Source organism: Phacochoerus africanus, chromosome 8 (assembly GCF_016906955.1).
Source record: "Phacochoerus africanus isolate WHEZ1 chromosome 8, ROS_Pafr_v1, whole genome shotgun sequence".
Taxonomy (NCBI): domain Eukaryota; kingdom Metazoa; phylum Chordata; class Mammalia; order Artiodactyla; family Suidae; genus Phacochoerus; species Phacochoerus africanus.
Genome location: NC_062551.1, coordinates 31,784,557 through 31,811,068, shown reverse-complemented (window position 1 = coordinate 31,811,068; position 26,512 = coordinate 31,784,557). Strand labels below are relative to the sequence as shown.

General features: G+C 36.3%; 1 protein-coding gene across 6 annotated transcripts in view; it reads left to right on the top strand.

The window, feature by feature from the left end:
* CHD9 (chromodomain helicase DNA binding protein 9) overlaps positions 1–26,512 on the top strand; it is a 244,279-nt gene that overhangs the window by 91,064 nt on the left and 126,703 nt on the right. For all 6 annotated transcript variants that reach the window (XM_047793120.1, XM_047793118.1, XM_047793117.1 and 3 more), the window contains exon 2: positions 2,107–3,726. In XM_047793120.1, the coding sequence (XP_047649076.1) occupies positions 2,272–3,726 (1,455 nt within the window). In that variant the 5' untranslated portion in view covers positions 2,107–2,271. The remainder of the gene's footprint in view (positions 1–2,106; positions 3,727–26,512) is intronic.

Here is a 26,512-nt window from a genome sequence, read left to right as displayed (position 1 = left end):
CTACATTTCAATAATAAGCAGACATTTTTGTTTAGGAAATTTATATTTCTTGATATGGACCTCCTGAAAAAGTTCAAAGTGATATGTAGAGGAGCAAACGTTGTGGTTTTCTTTGCAAGACAATAGGGGCAAAACCACAAATTACCTTTGTTAAAAATGTTTGGAATGGTGCAAGCCTGGAGCAAAATTGGCCAACCATTTCCTATTAGCAAGTAACCTATTATATCCTTTTTACCTATCAGCTGTATGTATATATATGTGATATTTGTGTGTATAAATGTTATTTCCTCCCCCCTCCCAAATTTTTTTTGAGGTGTTCCCAGGTGGCATGGTGATTAAGAATTCTGTATTGTCACTGCTGTGGCTCAGGTCACTGCTGCAGTGTGGGTTTGATCCCTGGCCCGGAACTTCCCCATGCTGCAGATGTATGTCTCCCCGCCCAACAAATGTTATTTTTTTCTCTTGAGATTATCATAAGATAATTTGTTGCTTAGCTTAAGCTACTGGATTTTTTTTTTGCCTTAGCTTGATTGTCAGTACATATTTATTTGCACAGTTTGGTAAATATAACAAGCAGCATGTATAAATACAAATTATCCAATGGTGAGGAGGGTACTTATGGATAGAGTAAGGACTCTAATTATTAAAAAATGTGCTTAGTTTTGCTACATGGATATCTAAATAATTTGACTCTCAGGAGTCTGAGCTTCCATGGTAGATGAGCAAGAGGACCACGGTAGCAATATGTTGCACATTCTTAACATATTACATGTCTGGTCAGTTGACCAGATGGCTAACTTTGATCTCATTTAGGGTCAGCTTATCCTGACCTCGTTCAACAACTTTTTTTTTTTTTTGGTCTTTTTGCATTTTTCTAGAGCCGACCCGTGGCACATGGAGGTTCCCAGGCTAGGGGGTCCTTGGACCTGTGCTGCCAGCCTATGCCACAGCCACAGCAATGCCAGATCCAAGCCATGTCCGTAACCTACACCATAGCTCACGGCAGCGCTGGATCCTTAACCCACTGAGTGAGGCCAGGGATTGAACCCGCAACCTTATGGTTCCTAGTTGGATTCGTTAACCATTGAGCCATGACGGGAACTCCCAATGACTTTTTTTTTTTTTTCCTTTTTAGGGCCTCACCTGGGGCATATGGAAGTTCCCAGGATGGGATTGAATCAGAGCTGCAGTGGCCGGCCTACCCTACAGTCATAGCAACATGGGATCCGAGCCGCACCTGCCATCTATGCCATAGCTCACGGCAACATTGGATCCTTAACCCACTGAGCAAGGCCAGGGATTGAACCCACATCCTCATGGATACTAGTCGGGTTCGTAACTTACTGAGCCACAATGGGAACTTCCTCAACTACTCTTCCTGATGTAGTTCCATATATACCTTGTGAAGTAGTAGATTTATCTGCTCAAGACGTCTAGAGTAAAAGGTCACATCATACTTGCTAATCCAAGAGGATCTGATGTCAGTTATCTTAACAGTACATAACTTTAAAGTGTGATACCTCTATACTTTGCATATGCTAGAGCTGCTGGCAGTGATGGCTGTTTCATGGTTCAGGAGAGAGTCTAACATTCCATTCTCAAGTTTATGTTCTGGCATTATAATATGTGGACCTCAAAATACTTTTTTTTTGTCTTTTGCCCTTTTCTAGGGCCGCTCCCGAGGCATATGGAGGTTCCCAGGCTAGGGGTCAAATCAGAGCTGTAGCCACCAGCCTACACCAGAGCCACAGCAACGTGGGATCCGAGCCTTGTCTGTGACCTACACCACAGCTCACGGCAACGCCAGACCCTAACCCACTGAGCAAGGCCAGGGACTGAACCCGCAACCTCATGGTTCCTAGTCAGATTCGTTAACCACTGCGCCACGACAGGAACTCCTCAAAATACTTTTAAATGCATATAGTCGTGTCCCCTGTGCCAGCATTTTTTTTCCTTGTAGGGAATATTAATGAGATTTTTATAATGAATTATTTCACCAAAACATGCTGTACCCTGAGATTTTATGTTTTTTACGTCACATATTAACTTTGTAAAACTTTAATGAATGTTCATTATTAAACTTTGTTTTTGTTCTTATTTTCCTAGGATTCTGACACTTCATGACATGTCATTGTCTAGAGCAATAATGAACATTGACCTGTTTCGGATTAGTTGATGCCCTTTGGAAATGATCCATTAACATCTACTGCAGAGAAGCTGAATATACTCCGTTTGGAGTGAACAGCCCAGCTTGTTACTGAATTTTTCAAGATGACAGATCCAATGATGGACTTTTTTGATGATGCCAATCTTTTCGGTGAGACCTTAGAAGGTTTGTCAGATGATGCATTTGTACAACCAGGACCTGTTTCACTAGTTGATGAACTGAACTTGGGTGCAGAATTTGAACCTTTGCACATAGACTCACTGAATCATGTTCAAGGTACTCCAACACATCAGAAGATGACTGATTATGAACAATTAAATCAGTTTGACTCAATGAAATTTCATCAAGTTAATCAGTCTTTTGGTAGCCCAGCTGAACATGTGTTATCTCCACACTCTCAGTTTAATTGTTCTCCGATCCATCCGCAGAACCAACCGAATGGTTTGTTTCCAGATGTAGCAGATGGCAGTCCAATGTGGGGCCATCAGACAGCTACTAGCATTTCAAATCAAAATGGGTCTCCTTTTCATCAAGGACATTCTCACTCTATGCATCAAACTAAAAGCTTTGTGGCACACCATGACTTTGCCTTATTTCAGGCCAATGAACAACAAACACAGTGTACTTCGCTACGCTCACAACAAAACAGAAATAATCTTAACCCAGGGCAAAACTCTCTTAGCCAGTCTAAAAATTTTATGGATGTTAATGTTTCTGGTCCACACAGAGTCAGTGTTAACCACCCATCACAGATTAATAATGCATCTACTTCACAACAATCCCTTTCAATGCAGCAGTTTTCTCAAACGTCAAATCCTTCAGTACACTTCCTAAAGTGTAGCAATCATCAAGAAGGAAATTTTAATGGACCTTCTCCAAATATGACTTCTTGTTCTGTCAGTAATTCACAGCAGTTTTCTTCACATTATTCCTTTTCCAGTAATCACGTATCACCAAATGGTCTTCTTCAGTCCTCTGCAGTTCTTGCACCTAATCATACAAATCAGACGTTATCTGATTTTACTGGAAGTAATTCCTTTTCACCTCATAGGGGAATCAAGCAAGAATCTACTCAGCATATGCTAAATCCTAATACATCACTGAATTCGAATAATTTCCAAATGTTGCATTCATCACATCCTCAGGGTAATTATAGCAATTCAAAATTATCTCCTGTGCACATGAACTTCCCAGATCCTGTTGACTCAGGAAATCAAATGGGCCATTTCAGTGATCATGTAGAAACTAATGGCTTTTCATCTTTAGAAGAGAATTTACTTCATCAAGTGGAATCTCAAACTGAGCCATTCACAGGACTTGACCCAGAAGACCTCCTTCAGGAGGGTCTCCTTCCCCAATTTGATGAGTCAGCATTTGGACAAGATAATCCAAGTCATGTTTTAGATCATGACCTTGATCGGCAATTTACTTCACATCTTATAACACGGCCTTCTGATATGGCTCCAACTCAGTTGCATAGTCAGGCTCGGAGTTGGCATTCACCACTTTCTAATCATCAGCATCTACATGACAGAAATCGCCTGTGTTTACAGCGACAGGTATGTAGCTCTTATTTTGGTGGAAAGGGGTATGGTGGGCTTTTACTCATTGCGTTAATTTTGTGAGACATATTCAAGATTTCTCAAACTCAGTAAGTCTCAGTTTGTGCATATTTGATGTAGGTTTCTCTTGCTTCACTATTCTTGTTTTTGAAAGCAATTCATTGATATGCACAAAACAATAGACTTCGTTCTATATTTAGAAAATTATAAAGTATTAAGACATCTTCTGTAACTTTCAACTATGATTGCTTTTAATGGAAAGATTTATTTTCAAAAAAAAAGAAAACCTTAGTAGCCATAGTTAAAAGGAAAACAATAGATTGGGAACTTTTTTTGCAAATATAATGGACATAGAGTTAATATTCCACTAAGAAGCTCATATAATTTGATAAGATCTCAGTTGATAATTAGATAAAATTTTTTAATGTTAATGCTGAGAAATATATGGAACTTACATAGTTTTATAGTTGATACAAATATTTTGGAAAGCAATTTGGTGGCATGTTTGAGTATAAAAATGCTTTATTACAATAACCCAAACATGGCGTAAGTAATGTACCCAAAGATATTTATCTTGCTGTATCTATAAGGGAAAACTGGAAACGGCAGTTTGTTAGCATATCCATATACGATGGATTCTTATGGGCATTAAGAAGGCTTTGAGGACTAACACTAAGAATATGTTAATGATGGGGGAAAGCATAATTCAAAATTAAGATCACAATAAAGTGGCTAAGAACATAGGTTCTGTCTGATACTAGACTACCAGGCTTAGATCTTCACTCATGTTATTTATTAGCTGCATGACTTTTAGCTAATTAAGTAATTTCTGTGCGTCTCATTTGCTTCATATTTAAGTACGGAATAATAATAGGGTTTTGGTAAGGATTGAGAGAGTTTTAGCAGGTAAAGAAATTAAATATTTATGGACTTTTTTTTAATTTCAAAGGCTTGAAGTGTTTGCAAATGATAAAATCTGTATCTTTTCCTTTGGGTGTTTTCAGAACTTTTGAATAGTCTAGAAAGATTGAAGGTATTTAAAAGACTGTCTTCCTCCCCTTCTTTTTTGTGGCCCAAACAGAATATTATGATTTTGCTCCCTCTACTGGAAGAGGATCAAGCAACTTAATTAGAAGGGCCCTGGGAAAAACTCCTACTGATTGAAATTCAGATCATCTCTCTACTTTTACGTAGATTTCTGATCAGTTTGATTTATTACTTTGTCTAGCATATAACTGAAATGATGAACTCTGAAATTTATTAACTTTATTTCTTAATTTTATTTTTCTCAGGCCTTGTCATCTTTAAAAAAAAATTTTTTTTTTAAATTCATGTTTTTCTAAACGTGTTTTACTGGCTTTAAGTAAAGACTCACTTTTATAGATTTGGAATTAATGGAAGATAATTATAAATAAAGTAGTCCCAATAATATATAGATAGTACTATCTGATAGAAAGTCTTTTCATACCCATCAGCAGCAGCCTTTAATAAATCATCTTATCTACACTGATAAGGCTTTATTTAAATCTACTCACCTTTTTTTTTTTTTCAGAGTTTATTTTGTTTTGCTAACTTCTTTTTTCTACATGTTTAAAAATTGGTAAAGGACAGTTGGTTTGGAATACTTGATTTATTGAAAGTCTCTTCTTAAGTTTCCTATGATACCTTGGTGTTAAGAGAGAGTTGGGAGTTTCTCATTGTGGAGGTGAAGAGGAGAGATGGATTGGTAGAGAAGGAAGAATATTGTGATTATGATTACTGTGGATTGCTTATAGGTTTTACTTGTACAGAATTATAAATCAGATATCCTAAATATGTGAAGTTTGAAATTATTTAGTATGTATGATAAATGACAGATTTGGACAGTGCATATAAGTTTTTTATCTATGTAATTTTTGGCATGTTCTGAATGATTATGGTTACTATATGGCCAAAATGTTATATTAATAAGAAGTTCTTATATTATTAGAGTTTTCCCCAGGTTCTATGAAAATAAATTTTTTTCTTATTTTTTAAAAACTCTTTTAAATGCAGTAGTTTAATTTTAGACTAAATTAGCATTGTGAAATATATGCATAGAAGTCAACAGATTAAAAAATGATAAAGTGGCATAATTTTTGCTTTATCAAAATAAAAAAGGACACATGGGACAATATCCAGAACAAGATACTCATTAATCTATTGTTTGAAAACTCATGGGTGGCACTCTATTTAGAATTCTAGAAAGCTTCATTGAGAATATTGAATATGTAAAGAATATTTCTAAGCAAGCTTTTTCTTCTTCCCCAACTGAGGTCGGGTGTTTGTGTGTATAATTTCAGATGTCTTAGAGTCTGTGTCAGTCATTAAAAACTGTGAATATTGCTGAAAACAGTTCTTATATAATTGACTCCGGAATTTTACCATTTAAAAAGAGTTTTAAAAAACATAAGCACTTAAAAAATATAATAGAGAAAATACTAGCTTATTTTCATCTCTCATTTTTAGAGCAGAGGAATTTATTTATTTATTTATTTATTTATTTATTTATTTATTTATTTATTTATTTTAGGGCTTCACCTGCAACCCAAGGGGAGTTCCTGGGCTAGGGGTCGAATCGGAGCTACAGCTGCTGGTCTACGCCACAGCCATAGCAATGCCAGATCTGAGCCGTGTCTGTGGTTTATACGCAGCTTGCTGCAATGCAGGATCCTTAATCCACTGAGTGAGGCCAGGGATCGAACTTGCATGCTCATGGATAGTAGTCAGGTTTGTTTCTGCTGTGCCACAACAAAACTCTGAGCAAAGGAACTTTGAGAAAATTACAGTATTAATTTTCATTGCTCTCTTGTGACAGATATTAACTGCTATTTTGTAACACAAAATCTTTCATTTTTGTCTTATTTCTAAAGTGGAAATAATCACGGAACACTGCGTGATCTCTCAATGCTTATATATTAAATTTAATGTAAAAGTTCTATAGCAGTGAAAGTATGTGGGACAGCTAAAATTACACTCAACACAGAAAATAGGAGTTCCTGTTGTGGCTCAGTGGTAATGAAGCCAACTGATATCCATGAGGATGCAGTTTTAATCCCTGGCCTGATCTTCTGGCATTGCCATGTTGCTGTGAGCTGCAGTAAATACAGGTTGCAGACGTGACTTGGATCCCACGTTGCTGTGGCTGTGGCTTAGGCTGGCTGCTGTGGCTCTGATTAGCCTGGGAACCTCCATATTCTGCAGGTGTGGCCCTAAAAAGCCCCCCCCCAAAAAAACCCCAGGAAATTGAATTTTGGGATGTATGTAATTCCTTGTTGGCTTTTGTATTCTGATGAACTTAGTGCTTTATTTGCCATCTTGAATTTCTTTTTTTTTTTTTCCCTGAAGGTAGGGAAACTTACATTATTTATAAGCTTAAAAAAAAAAAATTAGAACAGACTTGTGGTTGCCAAGGGGGAGGGGGAGGGAGTAGGATGGACTGGGAATTAGGGGTTAATAGATGCAATTTATTGCCTTTGGAATGGATAAGCAATGAGATCCTGCTGTATAGCACTGGGAACTCTATCTAGTCACTTATGATGGAGCAGGATAATGTGAGAAAAAGAATGTATGTATGTGTGTGTGACTGGGTCACTTTGCTCTACAGTAGAAAATTGACAACACTGTAAACCAGCTATAATGGAAAAAATAAAGATCATTTTAAAAAAATTAGAGAAAGACAACAGCCTATGTAAGACATTTTAAAATATTTCTATATATTTAAATTTTTCTGATGAAAAATTTTAATATATAGTAATTAAAAAATTAGACCATATAGAAAACAGATGATAAATAATTTACTTGTAATATCACTAGCAAAAGATACTGTTGTTGACATTTTGCTGTCCAAGTTTCCGGTGAGACCTGTTGTCTGACTCTCCAGCCTTCCATCTATGTATTATTGCATTTTTACGAAACAGAGCTGAAATCATATAGTTTATGCTGTTTGGCAAATTGCTTTTTTAACATTCTAGTTAATATGTTGCAGAGATTTTTCATGTCATTTAATATTTTTCTGAAAATGATTTTTAATCATAGCCATTGTAAAGTTGCTAAAATACCATATAAAGTTATTATTGAGATCTGGAAAAATTTGAATCAAAATAATTAAAATATCTTTATATTTTTGTTGTGTATATTAGCATGATAATTCAAAGTGCATAGTAATAAGCAAAAACTGGAATAACTGGCACTACGATAGAACACTGTGTTTGCACCAAATACTATTCTAAATACTTAACATATTATTAACAGATTGAGCCTTCACAGCAGTCTTTTTATTTAGATTCAGTTATTTACTTCAGTTTTCGTTGAGGACACTGAGGTACAGAGAAGTTAGGTGATATATCTCAAATCACACAGCCAGTATAGAGATAGGCAGTGGCCAGACTGGATTTAAATCTGATTTAACTCTATTACATGTGGTCTTAACTACTTTCACCTTTCTTTAAAGTATATATGTGTTTTTTTTAATTCACTGAATTTTATTATATTTACAGTTGTACAACCATCATCACAACCAAATTTTAGAACATTTCCATCCCAAACCCCCCACCCATCCCTCCTGACCCCAACCTGTCTCCTTTGATAACCATGAGTTTTTCAAAGTCAGTTTCTGTTCTGCAAATAAGTTCATTTTATCCCCTTTTTAGATTCTACATATAAGTGATAGCATGTGGTGTTTGTGTCTCACTGTCTAACTTAGTATGATAATTTCTAGGACCATCCATGTTGCTGCACATGCCATTATTTCACTTCTTTTTATGGCTGAGTAATATTCCATTGTGTATATGTACCACATCTTCTTTGTCCACTTCTCTGTCGATGGACATCTAGGTTGCTTCCATGTCTTGGCTGCAGTAATGAACATTGGGGTACATATATCTTTTCGAGTCATGTTTTTCTCTGGATAGATGCCCAGGAGTGGGATTGCTGTATCATATGGTAATTCTATTTTTAGTTTTTTTGAGGACTCTCCATTCTGTTTTCCATAGTGGCTGCACGAATTTACATTCCTACCGACAATGTAAGAGGGTTCCCTTTTCTCCACACCCACTCCAGCATTTATTGTTTGTAGACTTTTTGATGATGACCATTCTGGCTGGTGTAAGGTGGTACTGCACTGTAGTTTTGATCTGCATTTCTCTAACAACTAGTGATGTTGAACATTATGTGTTTTGGGCGTCCATGTGTCTTCTTTGGAGAATCGTGTTTAGATATTTTTTGATTTTTTTGTTTGTTTGTTTGTTTGTTTTTGGTATTGAGCTACAGGAGGTTTGTATATATTTTGGAGATTAATCTCTTGTCATTCACTTCATTTGCAAATATTTCTCCCATTCTGTGGGTTGTCTTTTCGATTTTCCTTCAATTTAAATGTATTTTTAAAAATGACCACTAAGCTATTAGGAAATGAATGCTTATTACACTGTTTGGCTCTAACTGTGCAGTAATACGAATTGTTAGATATTAGATAATTGTTAGATATATCTTTCCTCTGTGTCATCTTTGACCTCTTTCATCATTGTCTTATAGTTTTCAGAGTATAGGTCTTTAGTTTCTTTAGGTAGGTAGAAATAAAATTTCTAGGCATTTTATTCTTTTTGATGCAATGGTAAATGGGATTGCTTTCCCTGACTTCTCTTTCTGATCTTTCATTGTTAATATATAGAAATCCAAGAGTTCCCGTCGTGGCGCAGTGGTTAACGAATCCGACTAGGAACCATGAGGTTGCAGGTTCGGTCCCTGCCCATGCTCAGTGGGTTAAGGATCCGGCGTTGCCATGAGCTGTGGTGTAGGTTGCAGACGCGGCTCGGATCCTGCGTTGCTGTGGCTCTGGCGTAGGTTGGCGGCTGCAGCTCCGATTGGACCCCTAGCCTGGGAATAGATATGCCGTGGGAGCAGCCCAAGAAATGGCAGAAAGACTAAAATAAAATAAAATAAAATAAAATAAAATGGATAAGCAGTGAAGGCCTGCTGGATAGCACAGGGGAAAAAAAAAGAAAAAAAAATATAGAAATCCAGTCAATTTTCTGTGTACTAATTTTGTATCCTACAACTTTACTAAATTCATTGATTGAGCTCTAACAGTTTTCTGGTAGTGTCTTTAGGGTTTTCTATTTATAGTATCATGTCATCATGTCATCTGCAAACAGTGAGAGTTCTACTTTTTCCTTTCCAATTTGGGTTCCTTTTCTTTCCTTTTTTTTTTCTTTTGTCTTTTCCAGGGCCACACCCACGGCATATGTAGGTTCTCAGGCTAGGGGTCTAATCCTAGCTGTAGCTGAGGGCCTACACCACAGCCACAGCAACGGGGGATCCGAGTCGTGTCTGCGACCTCCACCACAGCTCACGGCAACGCCAGATCCTTAACCCGCTGAGCAAGGCCAGGGATCGAACCCGCAACCTCATGGTTCCTAGTCGGATTTGTTAGAGGTCAGAATTAAGTCTACTAAGTGGAAGTCACATAAAAGGAGATTAGTGTAAGCAAGTTTGAAATAAAGCTTTTCTGCTGAAAGCAGGGAGATGGAATGGCTCAGGCGTGTCACAGAAGGAATTCCTATAGTGGGTAGAAAATGGACTAAATTAATATACTCTTCAACTCTTTAAGATTCTGTGGTTGTAATTTTGGGTTTCATTGTAAGATATATCATTCATATTGCCTATTTAGCTCCCAAGTGGCAATTACAAATAATGAAGAAAGGTAAAGAAATGTGACAAGTTCTCTGCTATACAGCAATGTCAAGGAATTTTTTATTACAGATGAGTAAATTTTCCAGATAGTTGAAATGTATTCTATTGAACATTAAAAGCTTTAATTAAATGGCTCTTTTTTTTTCTCCCCCTTAGAAGGTGATGTTGATAGAATGCTCAGTTAGGAAAAGATGAAAAGGGGAGGTCTTGTATGGTCAAATTTGTAATGGTTATTGTTATATCTCCCAGGGTCACACTCATTTAAGTAAGAATTTATTGGTATATATTAGATATTTGAAACTTATCTTGTGCAGAAGCATGGCTAATTTTGTATGTAAGTGAAATTACTGTTAAAAAGAAGAGGAAAACCTCTACATCTAAATGTAAAACTAAAGCAGGGATTTGCTATACTTTACTCAAACCCTTTGAATTCAGAGGATCCCAAGCTCTTTGCTAGTTTTTTTGTTTTGGAGTTTTGGGGGTTTTGTTTGTTTGTTTTAATAGTATTAACTTCCTGAGTCAGAAAAACCAACAGATAATGAATAATTAAAAATCCTGTCACTCTATGCCTTAGACAAAAAGAAGAGAAAAAACTAAGTAATATTTAAATCGATTCATTGAGTAATTTAAATTTTTACAAAGTACTATCCCTCTCTTTATCAAAATTTGTTTAAATATTTATGCATTTGGCATGGTACTGCTTATAAGAAGTTTCAAAATTTTTAGTTGTCTTAGTCAAAACACAAGATAGGAATTCTGTATAAGTATGTTCCTTTTAGTTGTTTTTGTGTTTTGTTTTTGTTTTTTTTTCCAGTTAAATTTGGACTGGTTTTTGGTTTTGACATTTCTGTCAAATCTCCCAGATTAAAATGTTTTATTTGGACTGAGTAATTTGTGGAATATTAGCTAATTCTAAAATGTAATCTTAATGACTAAACTGTGTACTGTATTGTAGAAGGATTGAGCTCTGCACTGAGTGGCAGAAACTCTAATTGTTAACGGTAGCTTTAAGGCTATTGACTTCTGACATGCATACTTAAGGGTGAGAGGTGAACAAGAAGTGAATTCCAGGGGTGGGAAAGAGGCAGCAGTTGGTGAGAAATTTGTGGATTAGTGCAGGTGTGTGTTGAGCGTGAGATTGAAGCATTACTTCAAAGTAGGTCTAACAGTTTTTTTAATTGTATTTAATTTTTTTATTTTTGTTTTTTACTCTTTCTGGCTTTTTAAAAAATTAAAGTGTAGTTGGTATTCAATATTGTATAAGTTACAGGTGTATGTTGCATTTAATTTAATTGATGAGGTGCATTCCGAAATACCTTAGGACTACTCAGGCATTTCCTTATCATAATTAATGTCTAAAATTGGAAAAAAAATGTGTCAGGTGCTACTGAGCCATCAAACTTTACTCTTATCATGATACTATAACACATAGTTTTGGAATACTTAAATATGGAAGGTCAGGTTTCTTTTTTTTTTTTTTTTTTGGTCTTTTTTGTTGTTGTTGTTGCTATTTCTTGGGCCACTCCCGCGGCATATGGAGGTTCCCAGGCTAGGGGTTGAATCGGAGCTGTAGCCACCGGCCTACGCCAGAGCCACAGAAACGTGGGATCCGAGCCGCGTCTGCAACCTACACCACAGCTCACGGCAACGCCGGATCCTTAACCCACTGAGCAAGGGCAGGGACCGAACCCGCAACCTCACGGTTCCTAGTCGGATTCGTTAACCGCTGCGCCACGACGGGAACTCCTGGAAGGTCAGGTTTCTTTATTTAGGTAATTGGATGGAAATGATTTTCAACTAAGGAAATATTTTAACTCAGTATGTTGTAGGTAATATGTGGAAAGAATAAGCACATAGGAAGCTTGAACTGCAGTTTTCAGTTAAAGTGTGGTGGTTACTATGGTCAACCCTGCAGATGTTATGTAAGTAATACCTTACAAATTATGAAAGGAGGGCAATTTTTTTTTATATTGAAGTTGCTTGAGTTATAATATTGTTAGTTTCAGGTATACAGCATAACTATTGAGTATTTTTATGGATTATATTCCTTGAATGTTATTACATGATAATGATTGGCTAAGGGCAATCTTTAAGTGAGGTTTTTTTCCCTACTTAAGTATATGTTTGTGCACCTGAAAACAGTTTAGATTGAACGTTTTGCGAAACCATAGAATTTTAGAGCTGGGTAAGATTTTTGCTCTATCCTTATACAAAAAGCGAAAACTGTGCTTGGTCATTTTACTTAACTGGTAGATATAACCGTTTACATAACTGGTTGACAAATTCCATTTTATATTTTAAATTCTGTAGTGTTTAATGGAGGTCAGAAATGAGACTGATACCACACTATGACCAGACACTTAGAATTAATGTATTGTAAAGTACACTTAAATGTGGTTGTCTCTAAAATGAGAAATAGTTTTTAAGTTGCTAGGTTTTTGGATTTTTGTGGGGTTTTTTGCTTGTGTACCTTTCAATGTATCTTAAGTTTTTAACTATATTTTTAGTGTGAAAAAATGCAATCTTACAGTGTTTGCATGATGTAGATATAAATTGTATGCATGTGAATGACTGAATTTTATATAACAACTGTGTTTTGGAAATGTTGCATTTTTGCTGCTTTTATTTGTTTAGTATTTCCTAGATATCTCCCAGGTGTAAGAGATGATGCTGGCTGAGCACTGAGGTTGCCCAAATGAGCCAGATCCTGGCTTTTGCCTGAAGAACTCAAATTAAAAATTAACCCATACTTTTTTATTTATAATTTCAGAGCCGTTCTCATTTCATTTCCGATTCTGTTTCAGTTGACAGAGGTTTCTAGCGCTTTATTTTGGCTCTCCAACTAAATGGTTTGGAATGAGTGATAAGTACAATTTCATTGACCTACCCAGTTTAAAGAAGCTGTTGCTCCAAGTTTCTAGATTAGCTTTTTGTTTCATGATGTTTTAGCAATCTGTAATTACTTGATTCTTCATATATATTTTATACACATACTGTAATATATGTACATGAAATATACAACTAAGATCCAATGGCTCTTATAAATGCCAGAGTTAAGAAAGCAGGCTCTTTATTGTTGTTGTTGAGCTTCTAATCTTAAATTTATTACAAACTATTATAAAACTGTTTAAAAACTGTGCTATGTGGTCCAACTTTGAACATTTTTTTTTGTCAAAAGAGAAATAGCCAGTTTCTGAGAGATATATTATACTTAAAAGATTATATTGTTAGATAAATTTCCTAAGATTTTTTCTCCCTAAATACCTCAAATGAAAGTAAGACTTACAGAAGTAATTTTTATTTATTTATTTATTTATTTTTATTTTTTGTCTTTTTGCTATTTCTTGGGCCGCTCCCACGGGATATGGAGGTTCCCAGGCTAGGGGTCGAATCGGAGCTGTAGCCACCAGCCTACGCCAGAGCCGCAGCCACGCGGGATCCGAGCCGCGTCTGCAACCTACACCACAGCTCACGGCAACGCCGGGTCGTTAACCCACTGAGCAAGGGCAGGGACCGAACCCGCAACCTCATGGTTCCTAGTTGGATTCGTTAACCACTGCGCCACGACGGGAACTCCAGAAGTAATTTTTAAAAATTAATATGGTAAATATTGAGAATGTAATTGGAGATAGAAATAGTAAAACATTTGCATAGTATTTTGAAAAGTGGTTTTACTTAAATTATTAAATCTTTTAGTAGTAATTTGGGATATACATAAGTTGATACTGTTTCTCAAACTTTACTGAAGGAAAGTGACCTGTCTAAAACTGGACAGCTACTAATTATTTAGCAGAAATTTATTGTGTTTTCTACTATACCAACTCCTAGCAGCATAAACAACATTCATTGAGCACCTGCGGCCTATATATCAGCTACTGCGCTAGATATTGACATTACAAATACAAAGAGACTGCTAAGGATAGGCCTGCAAATCTATATTTTTGTTATTTTACAAGAAAAAAGATGGTTTCACGTCAACTTCAGCAATGTGAGGAATATCAGAATTATGATTTTCTTCAAACTGTTAATATTGAAAGTATCATTTACTTTTCCTAACATTTTATTTTGAAAAAGTCAAAACTTACAGAAAAGTTGAAAGAATGATAATAGTGGACATCCATAAACCATTCAAATAGACTCAGTAATTGTTAATTTTTGTCACATTTGCTTTCTTATTATTTTTATTTTAAGTAAAAGTTACTTTTACTAAGTTACAAAACAGCATGATGTGTAATAGGATATCATACAATCAAAATTCATGTTTCTTAAATTATCCTGGTAACTGTAAACCAGCTATGATGGAAAAAATAAAAATCATTACATATTTGGAAAAAAGATTATCGTAGTAATTTTTATAAATGTTCTTTTGTTTTAAAATCTAGGATTGAATCAAACCCAAAGGTCATGTCTTGGATTTAGTTGTTCTTTTTAATCTTAAGTTAATACCGGTGTTTTGTGCCTTTTTGATGTTCTTTCCTGACATCGACATTTTTAAATAGTCCGGACTAGTTGTCTGTATCTGTTTGATTCTTTCTTCATAATTCAGGTTAAATATTTCTTGGTAAGAGTGCTACATAGATGAAGTACATTTTGTACATTTTGTACACTTCAGTATCACATTAGGAGACATGATTTTAGTTTGTCCCATTATTGCTTATACTAAGTTTTATCACTTAGTAAAAGTATTTTTACCTCTTTTTAATTTATAGGTGGGACTTTTTTTTTTTCTTTCTAGGGCTGCACCTGCTACACATGGAAGTTCCCAGGCTAGGGGTTGAATTGGAGCTGTAGCTGCTGGCCTACACCACAGCCATGTGAGATCCGAACTGTGTCTGCAACCTACCCCACAACTCACGGCAACACAGGATACCCATTCCATTGAGCAAGGCCAGGGATCAAACATGCATCCTCATGGTTACTAGTTGGATTCCTTCCCCCTGTGCCACAATGGGAACTCCCTATAGTTGGGACTTTTCTGTAGGGAGTTGGACCCATAGATTTTTTTTTTTTTTTTTTAACAAAAGCAAAACATTGAATGCGTTGTAATCTGTTGCCATTATTACTCTTTTTGAATATTTTACTGGTGGGAATCTTTGCAAACCAACTCTGTACCTTTTTAATATGTCCTCATTAGTCTTGAAGTACTTCTACTTTCTGGTATGAGAAGATGTATTTAATTTCCCTGCCTCAAGCTTAAAATTGGCTATTTCTTCAAGGAGCTCATTAGTTTTATTTATCCTATGTAATGACACAGGATCCGAGTAGCGTTGTGTTTTTTTTTTTTTTTTAATGGCCACAACTAAAAAAAAGGAGGTTCCCAGGCTAAGGGTTAAATAGCTGTAGCTGCCACCACAGCCACAGCAACACGGGATCTGAGTCACGTCTGCAACTTACACCACAGCTCACAGCAGCGCTGGATCCTTAACCCACTGGGCAAGGCCAGGGATCAAACCTGCATCCTCATGGATGCTAGTCGGGTTTGTTAACCGCTGAGCCATGACGGGAACTCCAGGTCTTTTCTTTTCTTTTTTTTTTTTTGTCTTTTTTGTTGTTGTTGTTGTTCTATTTCTTGGGCCGCTCCCGCGGCATATGGAGGTTCCCAGGCTAGGGGTTGAATCAGAGCTGTAGCCACCAGCCTACGCCAGAGCCGCAGCCACGCGGGATCTGAGCCGCGTCTGCAACCTACACCACAGCTCACGGCAACGCCGGATCCTTAACCCACTGAGCAAGGGCAGGGACCGAACCCGCAACCTCACGGTTCCTAGTCGGATTCGTTAACCACTGCGCCACGACGGGAACTCCTTTTTTTTTTTTTTTTGTCTTTTTCAGGTCTTTTCTTAATAGTGTATTTTGTTTGTTTCTTTTTTAAAGACACAGTGCAAATAGCTTTTTTTTTTTTAAATTATTTATTTATTTTTGCTTTTTATGGACGCACCTGTAATGCATATGGATGCACCTGTAATGCATATGGATATTCCCAGGCTAGGGGGTGGAAGCAGAGCTACAACTGTTAGTCCACACCATAGCTCATGGCAACACCAGATCCCTGACCCACTGAGCAAGGCTGAGGATTGAACCCACATCTTCGTGGTTACTAGTAGGATTCGTTTCTGCTGAGCCACAACCAGAACTCCTTAATAGTGTATTTTGAATAGCAAAAGCTTTTAATTTTAAAAAAGTCTCACACATTACTTCTTTCTTTTATAGACTGTACTTATTTAAGAAATCTGTGCCTAAGGCCTGACAGTTAAGTTTTTTTCTTAAGTTTTCATGTAGAAGTTCTGTGTTTAAGGTATCTTTGTATAAGTGGGCTTTTGGTAGTTTGTTGCTTTCACGATGCTTTTCTGTTTCATCAAAGTTGTCAGATTTATTGGCATAACGTTTTTTATTATCCTTTCAGTGTCTATATAGTTTGTAGGGTACATTTCTGATGTTGGTAATTAATATCTTTTTTTTTCCTGACCGGTGTAGCTAGAGGTTTATCAATTTTATGGAGTTTTATTGATTTTCTCTTGTTTTCCTGCTTTAGGAAGGAAATCGTATTTCACTGATTTCTGCTATTTATTATTTACTTTCTTTTGCTTACTTTGGGTTTTACTCTTTTTTTTTTAAGGCAAAAATTGAAGTCATTGTTTGAGCTCTTCTTTTCTGATATAGATGTTTGATTGATATTGTACATTTCCCATTAAGTGTTTTAGCTGCATTTTATTTTTACTCAGTTTCAAAAACTGTTGAATTCCTTTGACTTCTTATTTGACCTGTGCATTATTTAGAAATGTGTTCATTTAATTTATAAATATATGATTATTTTTTCAGATACTTTTCTGGTAATGATTTCTAATTTAACTCCATCGTGATGAGGAAACATTTTCATGTTTTGAATTTGTTTACATTTAGATTTGTCCTACAGCTTATGTTGATGGCTTTAATATATTCTTTGCTCTGATAGCTGCTTTGTTTGATGTTAATATAGTCACTTATGTTTGTGTTAGCATGGTATATCTTTTCCATCCTTTTAACCTATTTTTTTTATATTTAATGTGGCCTTCTTGTTGACAGTGTACAGTTGATTCTTCTCTTTTTTATCTGATTTAACAATCTGTTTTATGGTTGAGGTGATTAAACCATTTATGTTTAATGTGTTTAATTATATTGATATGTTTAAACCTACCATCTTACTATTAATTATATTTGTCCCATCTATTATTTGTTCCTCTTTCCTTTATTTTCTGCCTGTTTTTGGATTTTCAGAATAATTTTTATGATTCTATTTGTATTAATCACAGTCCAGTGAGGAAACAGAAACTATAGAGTAATATGAGCAGAGAACACACTGGAACCAGGAATTGAAGCCCCTTCATCTTCCAGTAATCTTCCAGTACCCCTGCTAACAAAGTTTAACATTGTGCTACTGGCAGAGGAAAAATGCATGCAGGTTTCAACTCCATTGTTGCAGAGTAGGCAATGAAGTATGGATTTAGACCTGAGAGGTGATAAGTTGACAACTGGCCTATAAAGTCAGCCCTTGTTGAGTTACTATTTAGTACTCTTTGTTGTGTTATTGTAGGGGTTGCTTTAAGATTAACAGTATACATCTTTAACTTAATCACAGTTTACCGGGAGTTCCCGTCGTGGTTCAGTGGTTAACAAATCCGAGTAGGAACCATGAGGTTGCAGGTTTGATCCCTGGCCTCGCTCAGTGGGTTAAGGATCCAGCATTGCTGTGAGCTGTGGTGTAGGTTGCAGGCACAGATGGGATCCCACGTTGCTGTCACTGTGGTATAGGCCAGCAGCTACAGCTCCGATTAGACCCCTAGCCTAGGAACCTCCATATGCTGCAGGTGCAGCCCTAGAAAATACAAAAAGACAAAAAAAAAAATCGCAGTTTACCTTCGATCATAATATACCTTTTTACATACATTACATAGTGATATCACAGTATACTTCCATTCCCCCTTCCTGGCCTTTGTGCCTTTGTTGTTGTATATTGTACTTCTATATAAATTATGAACTCTTCCCTAAATTAGTATCATTTTTCCTGTAAGCCTTCAGTTATCTTTGAATAAGATTTTAAGAAAAAGAAAAAATATATTTTATATTTAGCCACATGTATACCATTTCCATTATTCTTCACTTCTTCATGTAAAAGCCAGTTTCTATCTAATATCATTTTCTCTGCTTGAAAGACTTCCTTTAACATTTCTTGTAGTGCAGGTCTGATGATCATGAATTCTTTCAACTTTTGAATGTTTAAAAGCTTTTTATTTCCCCCTTTTTTTAAATTAGAGTATAGTGATTTACAGTGTTGTATCAATTTCTGCTATACAGCTCCCCTATATTTTTGATAGATATTTTTGCCAGATATAGAATTCTAGCTTGACAGTGGTTTTTATTTTTAAAAGTTACTCTGCTGTGGTCTTCTGTTTTGCCTTGTTTCTGATGTGAAGACTTCTGTAATTCTTATCTTTGGTCTTCGGTATGTAATGTATACTTGTTCTCTGGTAATTTTTATGATTTTTCTTTCTTTTACTGGTTTTAAACAATTTGGTGTAATTTTCTGCATGTTTCTTGTGCATGAGTTTTTGGATCTGTGCTTAAAGTTTTTGTCAAACATGGAAATTTTTCCTTGAAATATATATTTTCCTATTCTCCCTTACAGGTATGTTAGGCTCTTTGAAGTTGTTCCACAGCTCACTCATGCTCTGTGTTTTTTCTTTTTTAGCCTTTTTTTTTTTTTTTTTTTTACTGTCTTTGATTTTAGATTTTGTTGTTATATATTTAGATAGTTTTTATTAATATGTATTCACTATTCTTTTCTTCTGTTGTGTAATCTATTGATTCTAACCAGTGTATTTTTTTTTTTTTTAGGGCCACACCCATGACATATGGAAGTTCCTAGGCTAGGGGTCAAATTAGAGCTACGGCTGCTGGCCTGCACCACAGCCACAGCAACGCAGGATCCCAGCCATGTCTGCTGCTTATACCACAGCTCACAGTGATGCAGGCTTCTAAACCCACAGAGCAAGACCCGGGATCAAACACGCATTCTTATGTTACTAGTCGGGTTTGTTACCACTAAGCCATGATGGGAACGGCATAGCCAGTGTATGTTTTAACTCTTGTTTTCATTCATTTTATGCCTTCTGTGTCTCTACTTAACATGCTTAGTCTTTCCTCTAATTTACTGAACATTTGGAATATAATAGCTATGTTACTATCTTTGTCTACTAAATCTGTCATCTGTGTTATGTCTGAGCCTGCTTCTATTGATTGATTTCTCTCCTTAATGTAGGTTCTATTTTCCTGCTTCTTTGCATGCCTGGTAATTTTTGAGTGGATGCCAGACATTGTGAATTTTACTCTGTTGAGTGATGGAAGGTTTTGCATTTCTGTAAGTATTCTTGAGTTTTGTCCTGGGATACGGTTACATTACTTGGAAATTGGTTTTTCTTTAGAAGATCTGTTTTTAAGCTTTGGATGGAGTAGACAATCTTTAGGGCTAATTTTCCTCCACTACTGATACAGTAGCCTTGTGAGTTCTCTGTCCAGTGCCTTATGAAGGATAAGATTTTCCAGACTGGCTGATGGGAAGATGGGCTATTCCTGGCCTCAGTGTGAGATTACAGTTGCTTTCAGATGGTTTGTTCTGGGCCTTGGGCAGTTCCTTCAAAAACCAGTAGTCTAAAGCCTTGAGAGAAGACTTTCTGAAGATGTCTGGAGGTCTCTCCCTTTGAAGCTCTCGCCTCTTTAGAACTTTGCTCTAAAGACTAGTTGCTTTGCCTCCTCTGGACTTCCAGCTGTCTTCTCAACTCAGGTTGTAAGATTCCACCTGACTTCCTGCTTTCCCTGTTCTGCAGCTTGGACGCATTCTCCTTGGAGTAAGGTAATAGCCTTAGCTCAATTGTTTCTATTCTCTGAGCGATTACTGTCATGGGTGGCCTGATGTCCAATGTCTAAAAACTATTGTTTTATGTATTATGCTTGGCTTTTCAATTGGTTTAAGCATAATGGTAAATACAGTTCCTATTACTCCATCTTGGCCTTAACTGGATGACTTATAATACCATTTAATGACTGTATAATAATTTATGACACAGAAATACTGCAATTTATTTAATCAGTTTATTTTTCTTGGATAATATAATGAGTATCTATGTAGGTAAGTTACTGTGTGTGCCTGTGATTTGACAGATTGCTAGAAAATTAAGGCAAATGTGCAAACTTTCCTTTGAAGAGTTGTCTAATTATGGTAATAATAAAAATACAAATAGCCAATAAATATTCAGCAGTTATACTTACATACATGACTTCACATTTTTTTTTTTCATTTAATCTGCAGAACAACTCTATGAAGTGGATATCATCTACTCTTTTTACAGACACAGGCTTGAAGTATAGGATAGAGAGCTTGCTCAGGGTCATACAGTTTGTAAATGTCAGAGCAAGGATTCAAACATAGGCAGTTAGTCTCTGAAGCCCACACTATGCTCTGTTGCCATAGAATATAGGAATATTGAAACAAGAAGTGTTTCTTTTTGCTGCTGTAATAAATTATCACAGATTTGTTATCTTTAAATGACATAAATTTATTATCTTATAGTCCTGAAAGTCAGAAGTTCAAAATGGATCTTACTTGGCTAAAATTAGGGTGTTGGCAGGGCTGCAGTCCTTTCTAGAAATCCTAAGGGAAAATACATTTTCTTGACCTTACCAGTTTATGGGAACTTCCACATTCTGTGGCTTGCAGCCCCTGTTTTTCTTCATCATTTACATCAGTGGCCAGTTCAGGTCATTCTCTTATTGCATGACTCTCTGCTGCTCCTTTCTTCCACTTATAAGAAACCTTGTGATTATGTTGTGCTATGGACAGTCTAGAAAAATCTTCTCCCCTATTTGGGGGGCTGCACCCACAGCATGCAGAAGTTCCCAGGCCAGGGACTGAACCTGTGCCACAGCAGGAGTCCAAGCCACTGCAGTGACAACACTGGATTCTTAACCCACTGAGCCACATGGGAACTCCATCTCCCCCTATTTTAGAGTCAGCTAGTGGAAAACCTCAATTCCATTTGCAATCTGAATTCCTGTTTATCATGTTATTTAACATATTCACAGATTTGGGGGGGTTAGAGTGTTGATATCTTTGGGGGCCATTATTCTGCTGACCATAAGCCATGGGACCACTTAGAAGGTATTCCTGACAGCAGCCTATTCTATTGCTTTATGAGCTCATGTTATGAAAAAACCTATTTGAGTGTCATATCCTTCTTATTTTTATGCTTAGTCTCTTTTCTCTGCTTCTCAAACCAGGAATCATCTAGTGGTCGGTCTAGACTGTGATGATTTAGAATTGGGCTGTTCAAAACCTGTAGTTTTAGAATCCTCAGTAATGCATATTTAAGTGATTTAAATAAACTCAACAGTTTTTGAAAAAAAAAATTCATTCAGCAATTATTTAGTAAGCTCTTGCTCTGAAATAGGCATTGTGTTGGATAGTTTTTATATGTCATCACATTTTTATCCCCATAGTAATCTTATGATGTTAGTCATGGCATCTTAATTTATAAATGAATAAAAACAAACTCAAGGTACCATAGTTTATAAGTCACACACCTAAGGCTTGAACACAGATTTGGGAAACCTAGATACCGAGAAAAGACAAATCATTCATGATTTTGTTATACGCAATCCAATATTTTGCTGAATTGTTTTAATAATTGTTTGCATTTTTATATAATTTCAAGTTAAATTCATAAACATCCTGGATATTGTAGTCCTTCAGGGATTAGTCCTGTTTGTTTGTTTCATTAAGAAATCTGATTTCCAGGAGTTCCCGTCGTGGCGCAGTGGTTAACGAATCCGACTAGGAACCATGAGGTTGCGGGTTCGGTCCCTGCCCTTGCTCAGTGGGTTAATGATCCGGCGTTGCCATGAGCTGTGGTGTAGGTTGCAGACGCAGCTCGGATCCCGCGTTGCTGTGGCTCTGGCGTAGGCCGGTGGCTACAGCTCTGATTCAACCCCTAGCCTGGGAACCTCCATATGCCGCGGGAGTGGCCCAAGAAATAGCAACAACAACAACAACAACAAAAAGAAATCTGATTTCCAAAGTGTCACTGTGTTTTATTTTGTAAAAATGCTGTCTTTGTTCCTTTATGTCATGTGCTTTCAGCACTTTCTTAATGTTACTCATGTAGTTGTATCTCTTATTGAATTGAGCAATAATTACCAGAAAGTTGAATTGATGAATTTTTGTCATTAGACAAATGAGCTGTTTATGAAGAAGAGGCATTAGATAGTTTTCATTTCTGTTCTTGGCATTTGTCGTTTGTTTCACAGTTCCAGTGTTGGAATATAAATCTTTTGCATGTGAGTTTTAAATGTAAGTTTCTTTGATAAAATGGGAAAAGCACTGAATTTATAGTGAGGAGAACTAATCTGTGGTCCTAGCCTTGATGTCTACTATCATTGCAGTCTTAGAGAAGTTTTCTTGTCTGTAGTGTGTGTGTGTATCTATAGTTAGCATTTCTGTCTAATAAGTGTGACAGTAAATTTGAAAGTGCCTTATCAATTGTAAAATCAGCTTGCTTAATGATTCCGTGCTTTAAGGATTTTTAAAAAATTTTTAGAACTAGGAAAAGCTTTAATTATTAGTTAGCTTTTAAAAATTTTATAGTTGCAGAAACTGAGGCCCAGATATAATCTATATAGTTGCATAATCTAAAAGATACTCCTAGATTCTATTTCCTTTTTAATGTTCTTTTTCCTACATAACTGTTTAAGTCATTTTTATATAGGCTTACCCCTAATATTTGTGGACCCCAGGGAAAAAGTACAAGTGGAAGCTCTTAAATTGTGTGTAGGAGTTCCCATCGTGGCTCAGCAGTAACAAACCTGAGTAGGATCCATGAGGATGTGGTTCGATCCCTGGCCTTGTTTAGTAGGTTAAGGATCTGGCATTGCCGTGAGCTGTGGTATAGGTCGCAGGTGCAGCTTGGATCCTGCGTTGTTGTGGTGTGTAGGCTGGCAGCTGCAGCTCTGATCCACCTGAGAACTTCCATGTTCTGTGGGAGTGGCCCTAAAAAGCAAAAAAGCAAAAAAAAAAAAATTGTGTTCAAAAAATTTAAAAGTTATAAATAAAGCCAATAAGCTAAGTATATTCTGTCTTTCTTCCTTGACAAATAGAAGCTCTGGTTTGATTTTAGAATTTGTGGGCTCTCTTGAGGTCCAGAGAATATGGTAGAGGTAGGTCATTCTACTTCTCTTTCCGTCCCTGATTCCATCCTGTACTTGAGGAGCCTCATGAACACAGGTGGACTTCTCAGCCTGCATATCCAGGCTCCATCTCCCTCTCCCCATCTCTTTGGCTTAACTATGCACATGCTGGCAATTTGTGTTCCTTGCCATACAAGGAATTCCTGTGGCATGTGTAAGTTCCCCAGCCAGGGATCAAGCCTGAGCTGCTGCAGTTACATTGCTGGATCCTTAATCTACTGTGCTACAAAGGAACTGCTGAAGCCTTTTAAATTCATCTTTTTTTTTTTTTTTTTTGCAGTAAAAGCAAATACCCTGTTATAACTAAATTAACATAGCATATTGTAATGAGAGTGTACATGCTTAATTAACCATGCATAGTAAAATTTCTTGTACTACTTTTAGTTAGAGATACCAGTCCTCAACAACTTTTTCAGGATTATTACTGTCAATTAAAGAAATAAAACAATGCTTGAGATGTTAACTCATCCAGTGTCATGCTGAGACATTAAGCTTCTTTTACAGACAGGAAAAAATTTTAAAGAAACATTTTGTCTTGCTGACATTAAACCCAGTGTAACACTCAAAAGTACATCTGAGCAACTATAAAAATTTTAGTTTACATAGTAAATAAGTAAAAAATATAGGTATGCTTTTAGTTTTTCTGTTTGTTTGCTTTTTTATGGCCACACCCATGTGGCATATGAAACTTCCTAGGCCAGTGATTGAATCTGAGCCACAGCCGCGGCAACTCTAGATCCTTTTAACTCACTACACTGGACTGGGGATCAAACCCACACCTCTGCAGCAGACCAAGCTGCTGCAGTTGGATTTTTTTTTTATTATTATTAACTTTATAGCTGTACAATCATCATCACAACCCAATTTACAACATTTCTATCCCAAACTCCCAGCCCTTCTCCCCTCAAACCTGTCCAGTCTGGTAACCCTAAGTTTTTTCAAAGTCTGTAAGTCAGTTTCTGTTCTGCAGAGAAGTTCATTGTATCCTTTTATAGATTCCACACATAAGTGATTACATGTGATGTTTGTTATCTCACTGTCTAACTTCATTGCTATTGGATTTTTAACCCACTGTGCCACATCAGGAATTCTGGGTATTCTTTTAGTTTTAATCTTTTCTAGTATTAATATTGGTCTGCTCATTCCTGTAACTCTTTCATAAATCATCCCAATTTTTGCTTATTATATCATATGAATTATTGCATGAGAATAATTACAGTTACTAAAAAATTTTTGCATGTTAAGTACAGTTTATTTCCTCTTTCAGCAAAAAATTAAAATTCTAAAATAATAAGCTTGAGAAATTTTTGCTCTTTTACTCATTAGAGATAACCATGTTTCAGTAACCATATCATTATACATAAATATCACAATGTTCATCTTTAGATGTCTGGGTCTGAGAGGAAAAGTTAAGAAGTATTTTTGAAGGTTGAAAAGTTGAGGAAAGTAGAAATGAGTATTTTAAATCTTCATATGTGTATCATAAACTTTCAGGAATATGATACGTAGTTTACTAAATCAGCATTGTACGCTTCTGATTACTATTTTGGCCAACTGGGAAAACAAACATAGTGATATATTTACATAGAAAAAAATTTTTTTGTCTTTTTTTTTAAGGCTGCACCCACAGCATATGGAAGTTCTGAGGCTAGGGGTTGAATTGGAGCTGCAGCTGCCAGCCTATGCCACAACCACAGCAGTATGGGATCCAAGACACATCTATGACCAACAGTTCCCTGCAATGCTGGATCCTTAACCTACTGAGTGAGGCCAGGGATTGAACCCTCATCCTCACGGATATTAGTCGGGTTCGTAGCCTGCTGATCCACAACAGGAACTCTCTGTTTATATAGAAATTAATCTCTATGTTTTATGCAGTCTACCAAATCTCACCATATATTAAGTTACAGCTTTTAATTTGAGATAAAATTTAGGTGGAAAGGCTCTGTGTATGAATCATTATCTTTTAATTACTGGGAAATTGCTTGGCATTTAAGTGATAAATTATAGAAAAGAAAAATGATTATTAAAGTGACCATAACAGTCTTTTATAAGAGTAACAATGTATACCCAGTAAAACTTTATAATCCTCAAGAAAGCAATAAGAATAATTTTACTTCTACAGATTTTATTATTTTTAAAAAATAATAACTCTATTGAGATGTAATTACATATTGAACAGCCAACCCTCTTTAAGGTAATCAAGTCAATAATTTTTAGTAAATTCACAGAATTGTGGAACCTATTATAAGAGTTCACATTTCTCTATCTTTGCCAACACTTGTTATTATCTATCTTTAACTATAGTCATCTTAGTGGATGTGAAGCGATACCTTATTGTGGTTGTGGTTAGTATTTCCTGATAGTAAAGATGTTGAATATCATCATGGGTTTATTGGCCATTTATTTATCTTCTTAGGGAACAAGCTTATTCAGACCTTTTGCCAATTTTTTATTTTTTATTTTTTTGTCTTTTTGTCTTTTCTAGGGCCACACCTGCAGCATATGGAGGTTCCCAGGCTAGGGGTCCAATCGGAACTGTAGCTGCTGGCCTACGCCAGAGCCACAGCAACACCAGATCCAAGCCGAATCTGTGACCTACACCACAGCTCACGGCAACGCCAGATCCCTAACCCACTGAGCAAGGCCAGGGATCGAACCCACAACCTCATGATTCCTAGTCGGATTTGTTAACCACTGCGCCACAACGGGAACTCCAGACATTTTGCCAATTTTTAAATTGGGTTATTTAGTCATTTTATTATTGAGTTGTAGGAATTCTTTATCTATTATAGATGTAAATCCT